At 50.6% G+C, this 18,566-nt stretch overlaps 1 protein-coding gene across 2 annotated transcripts in view; it reads left to right on the top strand.

Moving 5' to 3' along the window:
• Cttn (cortactin) overlaps window positions 1–18,566 on the top strand; it is a 35,615-nt gene that overhangs the window by 10,472 nt on the left and 6,577 nt on the right. Inside the window, exons 6-14 of one of the 2 annotated variants that reach the window (XM_028771068.1) lie at window positions 2,739–2,849; window positions 4,087–4,141; window positions 5,166–5,276; window positions 7,316–7,426; window positions 7,857–7,967; window positions 8,763–8,873; window positions 10,198–10,253; window positions 13,794–13,863; window positions 17,762–17,910. In XM_028771068.1, coding sequence (XP_028626901.1) covers window positions 2,739–2,849; window positions 4,087–4,141; window positions 5,166–5,276; window positions 7,316–7,426; window positions 7,857–7,967; window positions 8,763–8,873; window positions 10,198–10,253; window positions 13,794–13,863; window positions 17,762–17,910 — 885 coding nt within the window. The remainder of the gene's footprint in view (window positions 1–2,738; window positions 2,850–4,086; window positions 4,142–5,165; window positions 5,277–7,315; window positions 7,427–7,856; window positions 7,968–8,762; window positions 8,874–10,197; window positions 10,254–13,793; window positions 13,864–17,761; window positions 17,911–18,566) is intronic. The other variant, XM_028771069.1, reaches the window with a different exon arrangement.

Here is an 18,566-nt window from a genome sequence, read left to right on the forward strand (position 1 = left end):
TTTTTTTTTTTTTAATTTTTTTAGTTCCAAACCACTCATCTTCTATTCCCCCCCCGGCAGCTTCCCTTTTTCCCTGCCCAACGCTCTCCCGCCCCCCCCCCCCCGTGACACACTTCCTCCAACAAGGCCGCACCTAATGCCACTCTCTGAGACTCAAATATGAGTCTGTGGGGGCCATTGTTAGTCAAACCACCACTGCCAGGAATGTTCTGGAGCAGCATTCTGAGAAGATGCCTCCTGTGGGAAGGAGCTGTGGATGTCAGCTGTGTTTCTGCATGCTGCCACAGAGACGGGCATGGTGGTTCTGACGTGGGCAGTGTGGAAAGCAGAGTCATGTGTACATTCTGAATGAAGTCCAGAATCCTATCCTATCCAAACGTGAGTAGTCCTCATGTGGCAGGAAGTGGATGCCCGCTGCTCATTTAAGCTCAGTAAGGTGCAGAGAGCCGGAGCATAGAGGCCTAGAGTGACGGTTTGGGGAGAATTGTAACATACCAAGGGCCAGTCTAGTGGCAAACTTAAGTGTTGCTCCCTGGTTCATCTACTCTGCTGCAGACTGGACCTCCACTGGCTCAGATCTCACCATCAGACTTGCAGCTTGCCCTTCATCAAGCCTGGCCCTTCCTTCGTGGCTTCTGTTTCCCTCGATGACTTCTCATTGCTGCCCTGTGCTGCCATTCTGGGGAGACATGCCCTTCTGGGCTTCCGCTAGAACTCAGTGCCCTCGCTTTGTACCTGGCCTGATCTTCTGTGCTGGGTACCCTGTGCTGTAGCTATGCACTACCACCTTCTGTGGCTGACTACTATTAGGACCAGACTGCTTGCTCCTGAAATCTTCAGTTCACCTCCTCAGCTGGCTGTTGACTAGTGGCTGTCAAGCAGTGGGTTACGTTAGCTAGGGGGCTCCATCTTGTTGGCGGCCCCCCCCCCCCCCTAGGCCTTGTGTGTTGAGGTTAGCCCCTGGCTTGTGTGAACACCTGAGGTCTATTGTCAAAAACCTGAACACGAATGGCTGAGTTTTTCATAGTCTGTCTTCTCTAGAAACTGGAAAGAGGAAATTTCCAGAGACTTCTTCAGCCAGGCTCATCCAGTGCAGCACATACCTGTGAGGATCCAGGACTAGAGCCACCGGGATCCTTTAGGGATCAGGCGATTGTGGCCTGCCAAGGAGGCTTCCTGCCATCCCTGCATGGTGCAGGTGAAGGCCGATAATAGATATGCATCTGCCAATAGAAGACCGAAAGCCGCCAAGCACACATTCCATCAGCAGGTTGACCAGGGCCAGCTGTTACTTCAGCCCTGTTTTCTCTTTCATTTCTTTCTGATGGACAGTCCTGCTGGGAAATCTCTTTGGCATGGCTGCCTCTTTTTGATTCTTCACTGACAGCTTCTGTGTGGGAGCCTAGCGTCCAAAGGCAGGCCACCGTGCCACATGGGGTTTCACAGGCTGTGGCTTGTGGTCTGTGCTGACCGCAGCTAAGCCTAGGAAGGAGAGAGTAATTCAGCCAAGGCTTTCTCTGCAGAACAGGGCCCAAGTGCAAGGCCAAACTGAGGAGTTGGGCAGTCAACGAAGAGAAGTGTGTGGTACACAGGGCTGACACTCGCTGTAGGACAGTCAGAGTTGGGGCTCTGTTGCCAGGAGGGCCAATATATAGAGACTTTCCTATGTGCTGTGTGGAAGCATCACCTGTCAATAAGAAGCTGACGGTCTAGTAGCTGAGGCAGGAAATAGAAGTTCGGACATCCAGCAGAGAAGAGATAGGGTTCTGGAAGTCAAGGCTGTGAAGATTTGCCTCAAAGTCTGAGGAAGTTGGACGTATGAAGCTGAGGACAGGTATCCAGTCACGTGACAGAACTTAAAGACTAGTTTAAATCGGATAATTGAGTTACGAGCTACTGGGAACAAGCCAAAACTTAGGGCCTAGGCGCTTATTATCAAATAATAAGCCTCCAAGTCAGTATTCAGGAACTGTGGGTGGAAAGCCCGTGGTTACAGGTCAAGAAGACAGGTAGGTGTAGAGGCACAGGGCCCTCTGCATCCCCACACTGATGTGTCCTTGTCTAGGAAGGAGCTACACAGGCATCATCTATCATGAGGAAAGGCCACAGCACTCCTGTGGTAGGCAGTGGCATCACAGACAGCTGGTGACAGTGCAGATATCAGCACTGTACGTGGAAGGGGCTAGGGTTCTGTTAGGATGTGGGTTGATGCCTTGCCTGTTGGTAGGTCTATAGCCTTGAACAGAAGGCCCAGGGGACCTGCAGCCTTTGGTGAGGGCTGATGGGAGGCTGATGTGCTCCTGCCAGTGTAGTCTGCACGTCTGGGAGGTGTGGTGTGCAGGTCTGCATTGCCACAGCAGTACCCATATCTGTTTTAGCGCAGTCACAAAGTGTGTGCTGCTTTGACTCTTGGGTCACAGCCCTGAAAACACCCGACTTGAGAGAGTGACTGAGTAAATGGGTCTTCTGTGTATACTGCAGGCTCTGTCCTTTGTTCATGGCTGGTCCTGTCAAGTTCCTACCTGTCGTCAGGGCTGTTAGTCTAGAGGATCCTAGGTTTGGGGTACACAGTAGAACCCTGCACCAAGGGTTCAGCCAGTTCCAGGCTATATCCTGGAAGTCTGGGGTGTCCTCCTTTTAGCCTCCCTAAGTAGCTGCAGCAGCAGAGCTGGGGAGTAGGCTTACCATGCCACACTGGGTGTGGGTGCATAATGGCACATCTTTATTCTTTGTTCCAGTCAGCTGTGGGCCATGAGTACCAGTCAAAGCTTTCCAAGCATTGCTCACAAGTGGACTCAGTCCGGGGCTTCGGAGGCAAGTTCGGTGTCCAGATGGACAGGGTGGATCAGGTGAGTGATGGTCAGGGGCTGCAGGCTCCCTGCCACAGCTACAGGCTGCACTTGGGGCTGCCCTTTTGGGCCAGTGCAGTAGTTCACAGGTACCCTCCGACTGCATGGGCCTGCAGGAAGAGTGTCTAGGTAAGAATTTAAATGAGCGTCTCTGATGCTTGCTGCTCTGACCTAAGTGAGGGGTCCTGACTGTCCAGTGGGGACTAGGCAGTGACATGGAGTGATAGGCCTCGGTGTACTTACTACAGGCCTCCCTGTGTGCTTAGCCTCTGATTTAGCTATGGTATGCCATCAGGGACCTTTTTCATTGTCTTCCCTGGATGGATGTGATTGACAGGCAGAACCCTCCCTCAGCATGGGTTTGCTGAGCTGCAGTCTTAGTGTCGAGAGGCTCTGTAGTAAGCCTGAGACTGTTCTGATTCTCCCAGCCTGGGGCTGTCAGTGGAGCGGAGAAACACACTATTTCTAGTATGTGTCCTAACTCTAATACATAGTAGCAGGGTCTGACCATTGTGTCTGAAGTGTAGGAGGTGCAGAGTCCCATCTCTGGGTTGCACAGGAAGCAGAGTGGGCGCTGAGGGCAGGCCTGCCATCTTGTTAATGTTCTCAGTAAAGCTTGTTCAGGAAGACCGTGAGGCAGGGGAATTAATTCCAGATCAGCATGCTGTGCCTGGAACAAGTCAGCCAAGGAGGGAGCCTGCAGGGGAGGAGGGTACTGCACACACAGACCCAGGCAGTGATGATGGGGTTTGTAGTTTGACTGTGACGCCAAAGGTCAGAAAGTAACATTGTTTAAGCCTGGCTCACATCTGTATCCCCAGCACCTGAGAGGCAGAGGCGGGAGGATTGCCTTGAGTTCAAAGTCAGTCTGAGCCACAGGGAGACTCTATATTAACAAACAAAACTCCAAACACTCAAGGATGTGGAGCTGGCTCAGATGGCAGTGAGGACTTGTGGTTGGACCCCAGCATCCACATAACAAGCAGGCCCAGTATTGGTGTGGAGTGGAGAGGAGACAGGAGGATGGCCACCAGCCTAGTTCTCGGTTCAGTGAGACCATCTCAAAGGCATAAGGAAACAGTGATGCAGCAGGACACTGGACAGCCTCTGGCCTTTGTGTATGTGTGGCACACACACCTGACCACATAACTAAAAGCTTGGTTCTTTGTGTGCCCTGAGTTCGATGGGTCATCTCCATGGTGTTTAAGTGCCCATCTCTTATATTTTTGTCCCACAGTCTGCTGTAGGCTTTGAATACCAGGGGAAGACGGAGAAGCACGCCTCCCAGAAAGGTAAGGGGAGTTCTGGTGCAACCTGGCAGCGAGGAGAGGCAGAGAGGCCTCCACTCTGGGCTCTGGGCTCTGGGCTCTGGGGCCATCTGGCTGTGGCAGGGTCTGTGTCCTCACTGTCCGTGGCATGCATAGAGCCTGCTGGCTCTAGTGGAAGCTGCATTCTCTTTTTCATGGGCAGAACAGCTTAGTCAGCTCTCTGGTATTTCGGATGAACAGCAAATGCAAATGTTCCCGGAAGACAGAAGCCAGAGCTGTGGGCCTGTATTGCTGAGACCGTGCCCTGAAACATGTGGAAGAGAGTGTTGATTGATTTTCGTTATGTCACATGACTCTGGAGTTTTTTTTTTTGCTTTTAAACAGCAAAGGCAAATCATTTCAGTATGGTGGGATGTGAACTGAATTGTCTGCACAAGGTGTGAGGGTTGTGCCCCTCCCCATTTTCTCCTTGGAGGCTCTTGGCCACCAGCCTGAAGGAGGAAGGGAACAGAGGTGGGAGAGAGCAGGGTTCAGTCATGACTAAGTACAGGATGACCCGTGTCAATGGCTGCAGTGAGAGTGTCTATTGTTAGGGATGGGGGCTATACAAAAGCGTCCTTAGGGTATGATGGGAAGGGCTGATTGGTGATAGCATCAAGTGAGCAGGAAGGACCAACTGATTCCAGCACAGCACCTAATTATCATGCAGGCAGGAAGCCAGAGCAGGATATGTGTGCTAAGTTATGTAGCCTTGCAGAGACCTCTGTACAAGGTCACTTTTCAGGCACAGCCAGCCAAGGCCAGCCACCTGTGTTCAAGGACACTCTCAGGCAGAGACAGGCAGAGACAGAGATGCCCTAGTGAGAAAGGGAGTCCCCCATTTTGCACTCAGAAAACCATCCAGTCATAGAGGACTGTTATCTTAATGACAAGGTTCCCCAGCAGAGGTGTCCAATGTCATCTAAAGAATGTAACCCCTGTGTTCCAAATAAACACAGTGTGTCTCTTGGGAGTCTTAACTCATACTGACTGCTGTCTTGACTCTTAGACTACTCTAGTGGCTTCGGTGGCAAATACGGTGTGCAAGCCGACCGTGTAGACAAGAGTGCTGTGGGCTTTGACTACCAGGGCAAGACGGAGAAGCATGAGTCACAGAAAGGTTTGCTGGGCCTTGAGCTCCTTTGTGGATGAGTGTGCTCTTTTTTTGTTTGTTTTTTGTTCCTGTGTTCCTTCTAATCTTTTCATACTTCAGCTTTTTTTAGACTTATTTATTTTTATTTGATGTGTATGGGTGTGTGTGGGTGTTTTTCGTACATGTATGTATATGTGCTCTGTGTGGAAGCCAGAAGAGGAAATACATTTATAGATGGTTATGAGTGGCTGTGTGGGTGTTAGGAGCCTAAAAAGAGTCCTCTTAACCATTGAGCCTCTCTCTAGTGCAGCAGTTTTGAACCTCTGGGTTGTGACCCCTTGGGGTCAAATGACCCTTTCACAGGGATCACATAGCAGATATCCTGCACATCAGATATTTACATTACAGTTCATAGCAGTAACAAAATTGCAGTTATGAAGTAGCAACAAAAATAATTTATGGTTGGGGGTCACCACAGGATGAGGAAGTGTGTTAAAGGTCACAGCACTGGGACGGTTGAGAGCTGCTGCTCCTGAGCCTCTGTATTTTGAGACACGGTCTCGTTTTGTAGGCCAGGTCTCACCATACAGCTTCACACTTGACTCCATCTTCCTGCCCAGCCTCCTGAATTACAGGTGTGAGTCTGTGTGTGCGTGTGCGTGTGCGTGTGCGTGGGGGGGCGGTTGGGGGAAGCATGCCATGTGTGAATGTCAGAGGACAACTTTGTGGACCCACATCTTTCTACCTCTCTGTGGTTTTAGGGTTCTGATATTGGCAGGCTTGTGTGTCAAACGCCTTTTCGTGTTTTGTTGTTTGAGTCAGGATCTCTGTTGTGTAGCTCTGCCTGTCCTGGAATTAGGCTGGTCTGGAATTCATGGAGATCCTCCTGTCTCTGCCTTACAAGCACCTTACCTTGTACTTGTGCCTGCTGAGCCATCTTGAAGTTCCCTGACCCACCCCCACCCCTTCTTTTTCTTTTTTTTAAAGATTGGGTTTAGCTGAGTAGTCCAGGTTGACTTGGGGCAGGGGCTGGGAATGTAGCCCAGTGGCAGAGCACAGGATCTGGATTTGAGCATCACGTCCTCCAGACCCCTATAATTATGACAAACTCTGCCAAAAGACCCGGCTAGGCCATACTGGCTTTCTCGTTCCATGCTGTGTGAAGAGCAAGCACAGCGAGGTGTTTACAGACCTCTGCACAGTGGCCTTCCTTCTGCTGTTTGGTTTTTGTGCCCTCATACATTAGTTCTGTTTAGTGTTTACCAGTATTTGAAATCAAGAGCTTGCATCAAAAAGAAGCCCTTGGATTTCTTTCTTTCTCTTTCTCCTTTTTTTTAGATTTACTTATGTATATGACACTCTGCCTGCATTAACACCTGCATACCAGAAGAGGGCATCAGATCCCATTACAGATGGTTGTGAGCCACCATGTGGGTGCTAGGGACTGAACTCTGGGCCTCTGCAAGAGCGTCTTGTGCTCTTACTGCTGAGCTGTCTTTCCAGCCCTTTTCTGTTTTTCTTTTTGTGTATTTCTATGTTTGTTTCGTTGTTTTTTTTTGTTTTTGTTTTTTGTTTTTTGCCAAGGTCTCACTTTATAGCCTTGGGTAGCTTTGAACTCAGTTTGTATTGGCTTTGTTGGCTTCAATCCTCCGCAGTCCTGCTTTGGCCTTCCGAGTGCTGGGAGACAGGCATGAGCCACCACACCTGGGCTCTCTCTTCCCACCATGTTGATCCTAGGGATTGCTCTCAGGTCATCTGGCTTAGTGACAAGTGCCTTTGTTGCTGAGCTATCTTGACAGCCCACAATTTACATTCTTAAAGACCACATAACATGTCCATTTGATCTGTTGCTGGCGTAACTCTTTCTGTTCATCTTATGCATGTGTATAGCTGTGCACATGTATGGCGGTCAGAGGACTTCTTTATAGGAGTTGTTTCTCTCCTTATACTGTGTACCATGTGGGCCCCAGGGATTGAACTCTGGCCTTCAAACTTTGTGGCAGGCCCCCCCAGCCTTCTAACCCACCCTGTTGCTAGTTTTCCCTACAGTGCTGTTCTTGTTTCAGATTACTCCAAAGGTTTTGGTGGCAAATACGGGATTGACAAGGACAAGGTGGATAAAAGTGCTGTGGGCTTTGAGTATCAAGGCAAGACAGAGAAGCACGAATCCCAGAAAGGTACCTGCTGCTTTCTTCCTCTAGCCAGCCCCTCCCAGGATGACAGGTGTGGGCACAACAGAAGAGAAAAAAACAGAAGAGATGTCACCTGCAGTAGTTTAAATGGTCAGCCTAAGATGGCCAGTCCCAGCCTGTGGTTACATACGAACTCAAACAATGGCCTCATCTTTGACCCTAAGTCCCAGTGTTGCTTGTAGCAGTGTCTTGTCACGCACGTCTGCCTGTGTGTGATGAGACCTCGCTGCCTCAAGGGCCGCATGCGTTGGCCCTGCTTGTTTAACCGCTCTTCTAAGATGTGGTTATCTCAAGGGCCTCTGATGGGTGTCCGCCAGAGTCTAGTGAAGTGTGTCTTCTTGCATCTGAAACCCACCTCCTCTTTGTCCTGGGCTGTGCAGTAATGCCGGGGTATGGCTTTCTGTTGTGCATGCAGACTATGTAAAAGGCTTTGGAGGAAAGTTTGGTGTGCAGACAGACAGACAGGACAAGTGTGCCCTTGGCTGGGACCATCAGGAGAAGCTACAGCTGCATGAATCCCAAAAAGGTACCTCCTCTAGCCTACTACCTGCTTTCCTTAGGGCCCTCTGGGAAGCTTGCATTGGTTCCTCAGTGAGTCACGTGCTTCATGTCAACAGTGTTTCTGTCTGAGTTTTGTTCTCACAGTCTGAAGTTGTCCATGTTTCCCCAGTTCCTGAAGTCCCCATAGGTGACAGGGAGGATCCCATTCTACCCCTATGCCAGGGCTGCAGCCCCTGGGAGCCCGGTTACTGTGGCATTGTCCTCCAGGTTCCTGGGTTCTCCTTTATAAGGTGGGCTGTGGTATATGGAAGGCAGACTTCTTTCTGCAGTCCTGGAGATGGAACCCCAGGGCCTGGTCTGTGCTGGGCAGGTTCTGTCTGTATCCGAGCCTCCCTCAAATACTTGCACGCTTTAATTAGAAGTTTTTCTTGTCCCAGTGGGAACCCTGTCCCAGGGAAAGCTGGTTTGAGAAGGCTAAAACCCTGTAGCTGTCTCCAGCTGTCCCTCCAGCACAGGGTGCGGGGCTGATAATGCCTCTGCTGTCCCTCTCCTGTCTGCATCCTGGACAAGGCCCTACAGGCAGACCTTGAAGCCTGGAGTAGCTTTTAGTAAACTTAATCATCCAGTTCCAATCCTGCTTCTGCATCTCAGCTGAAGTTGACTGACCTTTAAGCTTTAGTCAGTGTTAGATCACCAGGCCCAGGTCAGAGCTCTTACTGTCTGAATGTGATGTACTTGACCATTGCGCGTGCTCAAGTGATTCTAACCTGGCTGTTTCCTCTCTTGGTTATGTTTCTCACTGTTTCATGTGGATCTTCAGACTATAAGACTGGTTTCGGAGGCAAATTTGGTGTTCAGTCCGAGAGGCAGGACTCCTCCGCTGTGGGGTTTGATTACAAGGAGAGATTGGCCAAGCACGAGTCCCAGCAAGGCACAGTTCCCCCTGCCTCCTCCCACCAGCCCTTGCAGTGCAGCCGACTTGGAGCATAGACTTCAGGGTTTACCGCAGTGCCTGGGACAGTTCCCTGGGCCGCCAGCTGCCAGTGATGACCTCCACTCAGTGTCATGCTAGTGCATCATCCTGGAGCTCGGTCCTTTTCCTCCCCACTCCCACCCCTGTTCTTTTTTTCCCTCCGACCTTTTGGGTTCAAGTTAGGAGGCACTCTGCAGGCCAGGTTGGTGTGATATCTGCAGCGGACACCCCTGGCCTCATTGCTGCTGACCCCCAGTGCTGAGTCTCTGAGCGCCTCCCCATCACCTCTGACCCACAGGGAGTTAGATGTACTCCTTCTCCCAGGCCTGATGCTAACTACACACTGGGGTCATGGAGAATGAAAGACCTGTTTTATGTGCTCCCTGTGTCTTTGTTTACAGTGGTGTGGGTTTTTGTTGGTTTTGTTATTGTTTTTTGTTGCTGTTTTTTTGTTTTTGTTTTTTGCCAGGTATACACGGTTTTGTGTGTGTGTTTGTTTTGTTTTTCCAACCACACTGACTGTGTGTAGTATCTCTCTACTCAAAGCCTCAGCTTAGTGCACACTGTGGCTGATATAGGCAGGTGGAGGCATGCCCTGGGGATCTCAGAAGCTATTGCAGTTTTTCTCTCCTTGAGAGGTCAGACCTGGTTTCGAGAACTGGAGTGTCCAGGCCTGTGACTTTCTGAGTCAGGGTAGGCTGTAGGCTCCCAGATGCCAGCAGATTATGTGGAGGTGACCATTGGTTCCTGTGATGTCAAGGCTGCATGACTGTCACTTTCATGTGTTTGTGTGTGGCAGCAACAGACATATTTGTCTGGTGGCATTTCCACACAGAGGTTTTTTTTTGTTTTGTTTTGTTTTTTTCTTTTAAAAAGCAAGAGAACAAACCACGGTGGGGCCTCTAATTAGCGCCCAGTAGAGCAGGCGCCCGGGAAGCAGATGAGAATAAGGCCCTGGCTGGTGCGAAGACTGTGCTATAGAAGTGTGCACTGCAAAGGCCTGTCCTGTGTCCTCCCTCCTTGGCTTCCTTCCCGCCGGCCTGCCGCCCATCCCCTCCCTGTCCTCATTCCTGGAAGCATGCCCACACCTCTCCTGCTCCCTGCCTGCACTGGGCACTGTGGTTAGACAGCTGGCTTTGCCAGGAGAGCCTGTCCTCGGGCAGCTTTCACATCCCTCTGCTCTGGTTTGTGTCCCCGGGCTCTTTGTGGATCCATGCGCATGTGCCTGCCCCTGCTCGCCCATCCTCAGCCTCACGTAAGTCTTGCCTTTGCCACCTTTTAGACTATGCCAAAGGATTCGGCGGGAAGTATGGTGTTCAGAAGGATCGGATGGACAAGGTAAGGCCGATGCACTATGGTGGGGATGTCCTTCCAAGGGGTCTTGGCTCCCAACATGGAGGTCTGTCCAGCAACATTAGGCATGTGTCATTCCATGGCCCTGGAGTGGCTTCCTGGGTACCCTGCATACATCATGTAGGTTCATTCTGTTTCACACTTGGGGCTGAGGCCAAGCAAGCTGAGTACTTGGTCACAGCACAGCAGTTAGTGGGAGGGATCTTGGGTGAAAGCCAGGCACTTGATACAAGTGTCTTGGGGACTATTTGACATTTTTTTTTAACGATTTTTTTTTATTAAGTATACAGTGTTCTGCCTGCACATATGCCTGCATACCAGAAGAGGGCACCAGATCTCATTATACATGGTTATGAGGCACCGTGGGGTTGCTGAGAATTAAACTCAGGATCTCTGGAAGAGCAGCCAAGAGGTTAAGAGAGACTCTTAACCTCTGAGCCATCTCTCCAGCCCTTCTATTTGAACTTTTAATTATTAGCAGAAAGGCAGGCAAGAACCAGTTCTTGGAAGAGCTTAGTGCGCACATTTAATCACTGTCTGTTACCACAGACAAGGAGAGCTGGACTACCAGTCTTGTTGCAGTTGGCCAGCAGCTGGGACATACTGAGCCTTAACCTGCCCTCTTTCACTTGTTCCTTCAGATAGGGTCTTGCTGTGCCACCTAGGCTGGCCCAGGACTTGAGATGCTTCTGCCTTGGCCTCCTGAGTCTGGCATTGGTGCCATCTTGTCCAGCTTTGTCTATTAGGCATGAAAACATGTTCCTGTGGTAACAGGTTGTTCCCTCTCTGCAGATCCCCTCATCAGCCTGTTGTTGCTTTTAATCAGTTCTGGGACCCTGTGGGGTCAGCTGTGAGCTGGTGAAAGAATTGTTTTCCTAGTATGTCAGCCAGTGGTGGGGAAAGCTATTGCTAGACAGCTCTGTGGGTTCTCCCAACAGCCTGGCAGAGCCTGCTTTCCTCAGCCTGAGGTGAGCTGCATCTTCTCAACTGCACAGATGCCATCGTTCCTTCCTATCCTTGGCTGTGGTCACAGATGGCATGCATAGGTCATCCACAGAGTTGTTCTTCCTTTAGACTCAGCTCAGTGTGGTTGGCTTCACCCTAGACATCCCCGGTGTCACCAGGATATCTCACAGGAGACCCTGCAAGCAAAGCTGGTGGCTTGAGCTAACTGGACCCAAGGAAGCCAGATGAACTGAGTTTTAAAATGATTATATGTAGCCAGGTGGTGGCACACACCTTTAATCTCAGTACTCAGGCCGTGTAGGCAGGCAGATCCCTGAGTTCAAGGCCAGTCTGGTCTACAGAGAGTTTCAGGATAGCCAGGTCTTACAGAGAAACCCTGTCTCCAAAACAAATAAAAACCAAATCATTATGTGTATGCATGTATATGTGTAGGTGTGTATGTATGTGTGTGCACATGTATCTGCCATCGAGTATACTTGGTAGTCAAAGGACAACTTGTGTGAGTTGGTTTCTACCATATGGGTACCAGGGATTGAACTCAGGTCATTGGGCTTGGAGGCAAGTGCCTTTATCCAGTGAACCCTCTCCTTGGTCCCTGGGTCAAGTTTTGAGGGGAGATAGGAGCTTATCTGCAAAGATGGTCAGTGACAGTAAAGCAGAGGATGTGACGGGAGCCTGGTGTGGGAACACAGTCACTGCGGATGTGGAAGAGTGAGGGTGGCAATTCTATTTCCTGCTGTGGGGAAGACCCTGGGTAGCCTACAGAACATGCAGCCTGTTCTTTACTTGAGGAACCTGAATCCAGGTACAGCTGCACACACCTGTAACCCCAGCACTTGACAGAGCAGAGGGAAGGCTTGGTGTGACTCGAGGCAGTGGTGGAGCCTTGCAGAGTTGGGGGACTTGGGTAGAAAAGGTGAGGGTAATAAAGCCCTAGGCAGCCAGGATGCCTCAGTAGCAGGGGAGGGCCAGGCAGCGTACTGAGGGGCACCCCTCAGGGTGTCACCTCTGCCAGTCAGAATAGACTCAGCAAGGAGGCTGGGTGAGGTGGCAGGAGACCAGGTGTCGGGTGGCTGAGAGCCCTGTGGCAGAGGACATGAGGAACTAAGTGTTAGTCAGAGGCTGGCATTGAGGAAGTTGTGGTGTCTGTGGTTAGTGGTGGTGGTAAAGATGGTGACCGCTGACCTTCTGCACTCGGGATCAGGAAATGATGTGGTTAGAATTGTCTCATCTCTCCCCCTCCTGCCAGCCAGGCATGGCCATTTTCCCTCTCTCTATTGTCCTGTGGAGAAGCCCAAGGGACTGTGGGACAGGATCAGGGCCCTGGCTATGTCACGAGGCTATTCCAAGAGCAGTGGTTCGTCCTCGTAGTGACTAGGATAAGGTAGTAACCTTGATACCAGCCTGTTCTCTCCTAGAGAGGAAAGTGTTTCTCAGTGGTGGTTTGGGCCGCTACAAGTCTCACAGGGACAAGAGTGGCCACCCTTGTTGGGCTCCAGAGCCAGGCTCTGTGGAGAAAGGGGAGGAGTGAGGGCTGACATGGGCAGGACAGATCAAGGGCTGAGGAGGGGGAGACTCAGGAAAGAGGGAATGGGGTCAAGAAGCTGGGCTGGGGCTGGGGGTGGCTCAGAGGTGAAGCTGGCTTAGGGTTGGGGAAGCCCTAGGTATCATCCCAGCACACTTCAGGAAAAGGGGAGTGTTGCGATCAGAAGGCAGGAGTGAGAAGGGAGCGGAGGGTGTGGAGATGGATCAGGGCTCCTCACGCTATTGCAGATCAGACAGGAGCCTCCTAAACAGCTAGGTGAGGGTTGTTCTGGAAGAGCAGGACAGGGTCAGGTTTATGGGCAAGGTGTCTGGGAAGAAGAAAAGGGGTAGTAAGGGTAGCTAAGGTAGGCATAGCTAGGGGGCTCTCAGCTGGGAGTGGCTCCGTATGGAGATCAGACAGGGTAGCAGTTCATCTCTCATGGTCCAGCTTACCTGTAGAAGGGAGATGGCTACTGGGGCTAGTGGGGAGGGTCCAGCTGAGTGTAACCCATCTGGAGTCAACTGAGGTGAAGGAGAGGCCCCTGGACCACCATCGGCCTCCCTTCTTCATGTGGCATGTGTTGGGAACAGTGAATGACCTGAACCCTGAATTTCCTTTTAGAAGCCACATGGCTGAGACTGTTTTTGGTGTCAGAACCCTATCGGCCTGTGCTTAGGTCGGCCACTGGCTTCCTCCATCCCTACCAGAGTAATTCTGGAGCCTGTGAGCATGGGTATGGGAAGTTGAGACAGCCTACAGGAGAGCAAGGAGGGGGCCTGGCAAGGTGAGCCTGTGACCCGCAGTGACTCACATTCTAAGTTCAGGAGCGTGCAACTGCAGGGTAATCAATGTGTCTGTGGAAGGGGAGCCGAACCCCAGTGAATCTGTAGAGTACAGGATGGGGCAAGAGTTCTGTGTTGTGAGGGTGTTTTGAAAGCTGAGGAAGGAAGACCCCTCACGTTCTCTAGGTTACAGCTGCCCTAGCTGTGAAGGAGCGGCGACAGTACTCCCTGACCCCTCTCTTATCTCCATAGAACGCATCCACCTTTGAAGAAGTAGTCCAGGTGCCGTCTGCCTATCAGAAGACTGTCCCCATTGAGGCTGGTGAGTGAGCCCTGCTGAAAGGCCTGTGTGGTTCGTGGGATATAGTGTTGGTGCCCTGTGGTCTCCCAGGCATGGCTAAGGGGAAGGCCTCACCCTGTGGAGTGTTGGTGAGAGGTGCTGGTGACGGTGACCAGGTTCTGGGAGCAGCCTACATGTATCCCCTGAGCCCATTCCTCTCACCTACAGCTTTTGACTGGTAGCTCAGAAACATGTCCTTTCAGGTGTCTGCTGGGCGTGTGAGGAGTGAGATGCATCTAGAGAGTGCCGTTTGCATATAGGATAGAAATTTCAGTGCACACCAGGAGGTGGTAACTATTGGTCATGGCAAACACAGGATCAGTTCTTGGGCCATTCTGCTACTATGAAAACCATCAGGCCCTTTTGCAAAGGCCTCTGGAGGCACCACTTGTTTTATTGATATCTACTTTGTCTCATATTACAAGGGTCCAGACGTGGTGAGATATGACTGTAATCTCAGTATTTGGGAGACTGAGGCAGGAGGCTTGCCACAAGTTCAAGGCCAGTATGGGATATGAACTGAGGCTTGGGCCAGCTTGAACTGTAGAGTGAGATCCTGTCTCAAAAAGAGGAAAGAGTAAACAAAATGTTTTTCAAACAATGAGACTGAGGCGCTTACACGGAGACTACAATATGGAATTAGTCTGTGTCAGGCCTCTGAGCAGGGTGGCATTGTCATAGGACCACAGGCTTCTCCTGCATGCTCAGCCCTTACAAGGGAACAGGAATGACTGTGCTCGGCAGGGCAGAGAATGCTCACAGGGAAGCTCTGTGAGCTCGAGGCCCAGTGGGCTGTGGTTCCACAGGGCTGGGGATTCCCCTGGGCTGTGGGCTCTGAACCGTTCCGGAGGCTTGCTCACCCAGCAGCCTGCTCCCTGCACCTTGTCTGGATTCAGTACTAGATGTATCTGCTCTTTGATACTTTGTGGGTTCTTCCACCCTTTATCACACATCTCTCCCCCACCCACCCAGTTTCACCTCCATCACTAGTTAGGAGACAAAGGATGATAGAGGGGAGAGATAGAGATCCAAGAATTTAAAGTATTTCTTCTTATTTCTTCTTTGAGCATGACTACTAACAAACCACAACCAACCCCCTGAGTGACCGACCCCACCTATTGACGCTCTATCATTTTTATATCTTTTGAAAAATTCCCAGAATTCCACATACCACACAGTCACAGAAACTATCTGCAGTTGGCAAAACCATACTTCTGCTAGAGCACGAGGCAAATCATAGTCAGCTGCCACAGGCAGCCTGAAGCAGCCCTATATCCCCACACCTGGGATTAAAACAAAAACTTTTTTTTTTTTGTTTTTTCGAGACACAGTTTCTCTGTATAGCCCTGGCTGTCCTGGAACTCATTCTGTAGACCAGGCTGGCCTCGAACTCAGAAATCCACCTGCCTCTGCCTCCCAAGTGCTGGGATTAAAGGCGTGCGCCACCACCGCCCGACGACAAAAACATTTTTTATAATATTTTTGTGTTTTTTAAAGAAACCAAAATTCCAAAACTCTGACTACTACCAGATATCTGGATTAAGCTTGCAACTCAACTGTAGAGCCCTTTCCTACAGTCTGTCAGTCAGTCATTTCATAGCCTTTAAATGACAACTGTCATAATCGTTGTATTAATAGGGATGCCATTCCTGTGATGAAACACCATAACCAGTACAACTCAGGGAGGAAAGGGTTTATTTGCCTTATGCTTTCATATCACTGTTCATCACTGAAGGAAGTTGGGACAGGAACTCAAGCAGGGCAGGAACCTGGAGGCAGGAGCTGATTCAGAGGCCCGTGGAGGATGCTGCATAGTGGCTTGCTCATCATGGCTTGCTCAGCCTGCTTTCTTATAGAACCCAGGAACACCTGCCCAGGGATGATCCAGCACAGTGGGCTGGGCCTTCCTCCATCAATCACTAATTAAGAAAATGCCCCACAGGCTTACCTGAAGCCTGGTTTTTTGTTGTTGTTGTTTGTGAGGCAGAGTTCTCTGTGTATCTATGGCTGTCCCAGAACTTACTCTATAGACCAGAGATTTTTTTTTTTTTTTTTGGTTTTGGTTTTTTGAGACAGGGTTTCTCTCTGTAGCCCTGGCTGTCCTGGAACTCACTCTGTAGACCAGGCTGGCCTCGAACTCAGAAATCCACCTGCCTCTGCCTCCCAAGTGCTGGGATTAAAGGAAGGCGTGCACTACCACTGTCTGGCTAGACCAGAGATTTGTCTGCCTCTGCCTCCCAAGCACTGAGAATAAAGGTGTGTGCCAGCCCTGCCCAGCTACAGCCTGATTTTATGGAGGCATTTTCTCGGTTGAGGTCCCGGAAGGCTCTAGTAGGCCTGAGCATGACAAACATGGCTCTGGCAGGTCTTGCCCGGTCCCTGTCCTCCTCCCTCTCCCTTGCTAAACCATTAGATCACATTCTTAAAGCTAGCCACCAACGTCTGTTCTCTTATTTGGCCACTTCCTCCTCCTGAGGCTGACCATCAAGGTCCAGCCATCAAAATGCTATTCTGATCAAACCATCCAATCAAAATAAACCAACCCATTCTGATGTTGGGGGGGGGGTTCCCTTGTTTCCTTTATAATCTGCCATTGCTGCATACAGGTATATGGGCCTTGTCTGTCTCCTGCCTATCCAGAGGCAGTCCTCAGGGCAAATATCCCTTCTCCCCTCTCCCTTGTTCCTGTTCCCTTCCCCCTCGTTCTCTGTCTCCTGTCTCTGTCTCTTTTTTCCCTGCCCTTTGTCCCCCTGGGGCAAATCAGTCTTCTCTGTGCTGAGAACTTGGTCTTCGTGTGTCCTGTGCCAACAGTACTCTCAGGTTCCCTCCTCTGCAGTGAATCTAACTTATATCAGGTTGACATTAAAGTAACCAGCATACCGTGGTAGCAGTCACAAATGTCCAAAACCCCAGCTTTTAAAATTTTTTTTATTTTTATTTTTTGCATTTGTCTTTGTAGACAGAGTTCCACTCTATATCCCAGGCCAGGCCTGGGCTCACTGATTAGCTCAGGGTGCCCTTGGGCTTAAAGTCATTCTGCCACACTCTTGATTCAAGCACTGAGATCCCAGGTGAGATCCCTGGCCAACTCAGGTGTCACGCTTGAGACCTTGACTTTCATATCGACCAACAGCAATGCTTTCTTTCCTTGTTTGTTATTTGTTTGTTTGTTTCTGTTTTTCTATTTCGTTTTGAGACAGGGTCTCATGTAGCCCAGTCTGCCTAGAGCTCCTGGTCCTTTGCCTGAGTCCCTTCAATGCTAGGGTGACATGTTTGTACCACCTCACTTGGCTCAGCAATGGCTTTTCCATACCAGAGAGGCTCACCTTGGAGGAAATACCTGCCAGACACTCAAACCTACTTCCTGTCATGTCTGGGAAAATGGTGTTCTGAGAACAGGGCTGTTCACTTGTGGGCTCAATGGTGCAGTCAGCCTACTCCTGAGACAGGCGCATGCTGCTCATGCCTGACACCCTTCCTGCTCCTGTCTTTGTTTTTTCCCCCAGTGGTGCCAGGGATGGAGCCTGGTCCCTTGTGTATGTCAGGCAAGGGCTCTGTCACTGAGCCACACCGCAGCTCCTCACTGGGGAACTTCTGCTGAGCCATATTCCATCCTTCCTGGTTACAGAGCTTAGCTATTGCTTCATTCAGCCTGAGTCTGTGGTGCTCAGCTACGACAGTGTCTAGCTTAACTGTGGTGCAGACCCAAGCCTTCTAAGGCCCATCAGGCTCCCTTGGGCTTTGTGTGTGATGGCCTGGGTGAGCTGACAGTGCTCCGTGGGTATCCTTGTGTGAGGATGACTTTGCTGTAAGGTCACCCTGGTGTAGCTTTTGTCCTGGTGGGGTGCTCTGAGACAGACGTGTCCTCTCTTTCCTCCAGTGACCAGCAAAACCAGTAATATCCGTGCTAACTTTGAAAACCTGGCAAAGGAGAGAGAGCAGGAGGACAGGCGGAAGGCAGAAGCCGAGAGAGCTCAGCGGATGGCCAAAGAAAGGCAGGAGCAGGAGGAGGCACGAAGGAAGCTGGAAGTGAGTAATGATGTCGTGTCTGTCCCAGAGCCTCGGCGTCTCTGAGTCTGCAGCAGGGCACTGTGGGAGGAAGCTTCTTTCTGTCACTCTAGTTACTACTGTGAGTAGAGGGAGCAGGTGTGGAGGCAGGGCTCCGCCCTGAGGCTTGTGTGATATGCTTTCTTGCTTGCCACTGAGAGGAGTTAATTTGCTCCCGGCTAGATTCAGGAGGGTCTGGTACAGTAGGAAGGCTTGCTTACATGCTCACCCACTATCTGGACACCTTCAGCGCTCATCCTTTCCCCGTGGCCACATGCGTATGCTAGAGATGGCTCTGCAGATAGCCCCGGTATAGTACGTCTCTGGAATGTGGCCGCATGTAGGAATGACCATGAGTTTATAAGGTGTACATCTCCTCCCTATAGAGGCCCTGTCTCAGAGTGAGGGTTCACACCTTAGGTTCTGTTCATCCACGGTGCATGTGTGCCATCCCACAGCATTCTGTCTCCTTTATAGAAATTTCTGTAGGATGACTTGGTCGTGTGGTTCTGGATCACTGTTGAATTCTGGTGTTAGATTCTCTTGATGCTGATTCTTCTGCTGTGTGAGGCTTTTCTGTCCTCTCCACCCCATTTCTTTTTTTTTTTTTTTTTTTTTTTTTTGTTTGTTTTTTCGAG

The sequence above is a fragment of the Grammomys surdaster genome, unplaced genomic scaffold (genome assembly GCF_004785775.1).
Source record: "Grammomys surdaster isolate TR1022 unplaced genomic scaffold, NIH_TR_1.0 205, whole genome shotgun sequence".
NCBI lineage: Eukaryota > Metazoa > Chordata > Mammalia > Rodentia > Muridae > Grammomys > Grammomys surdaster.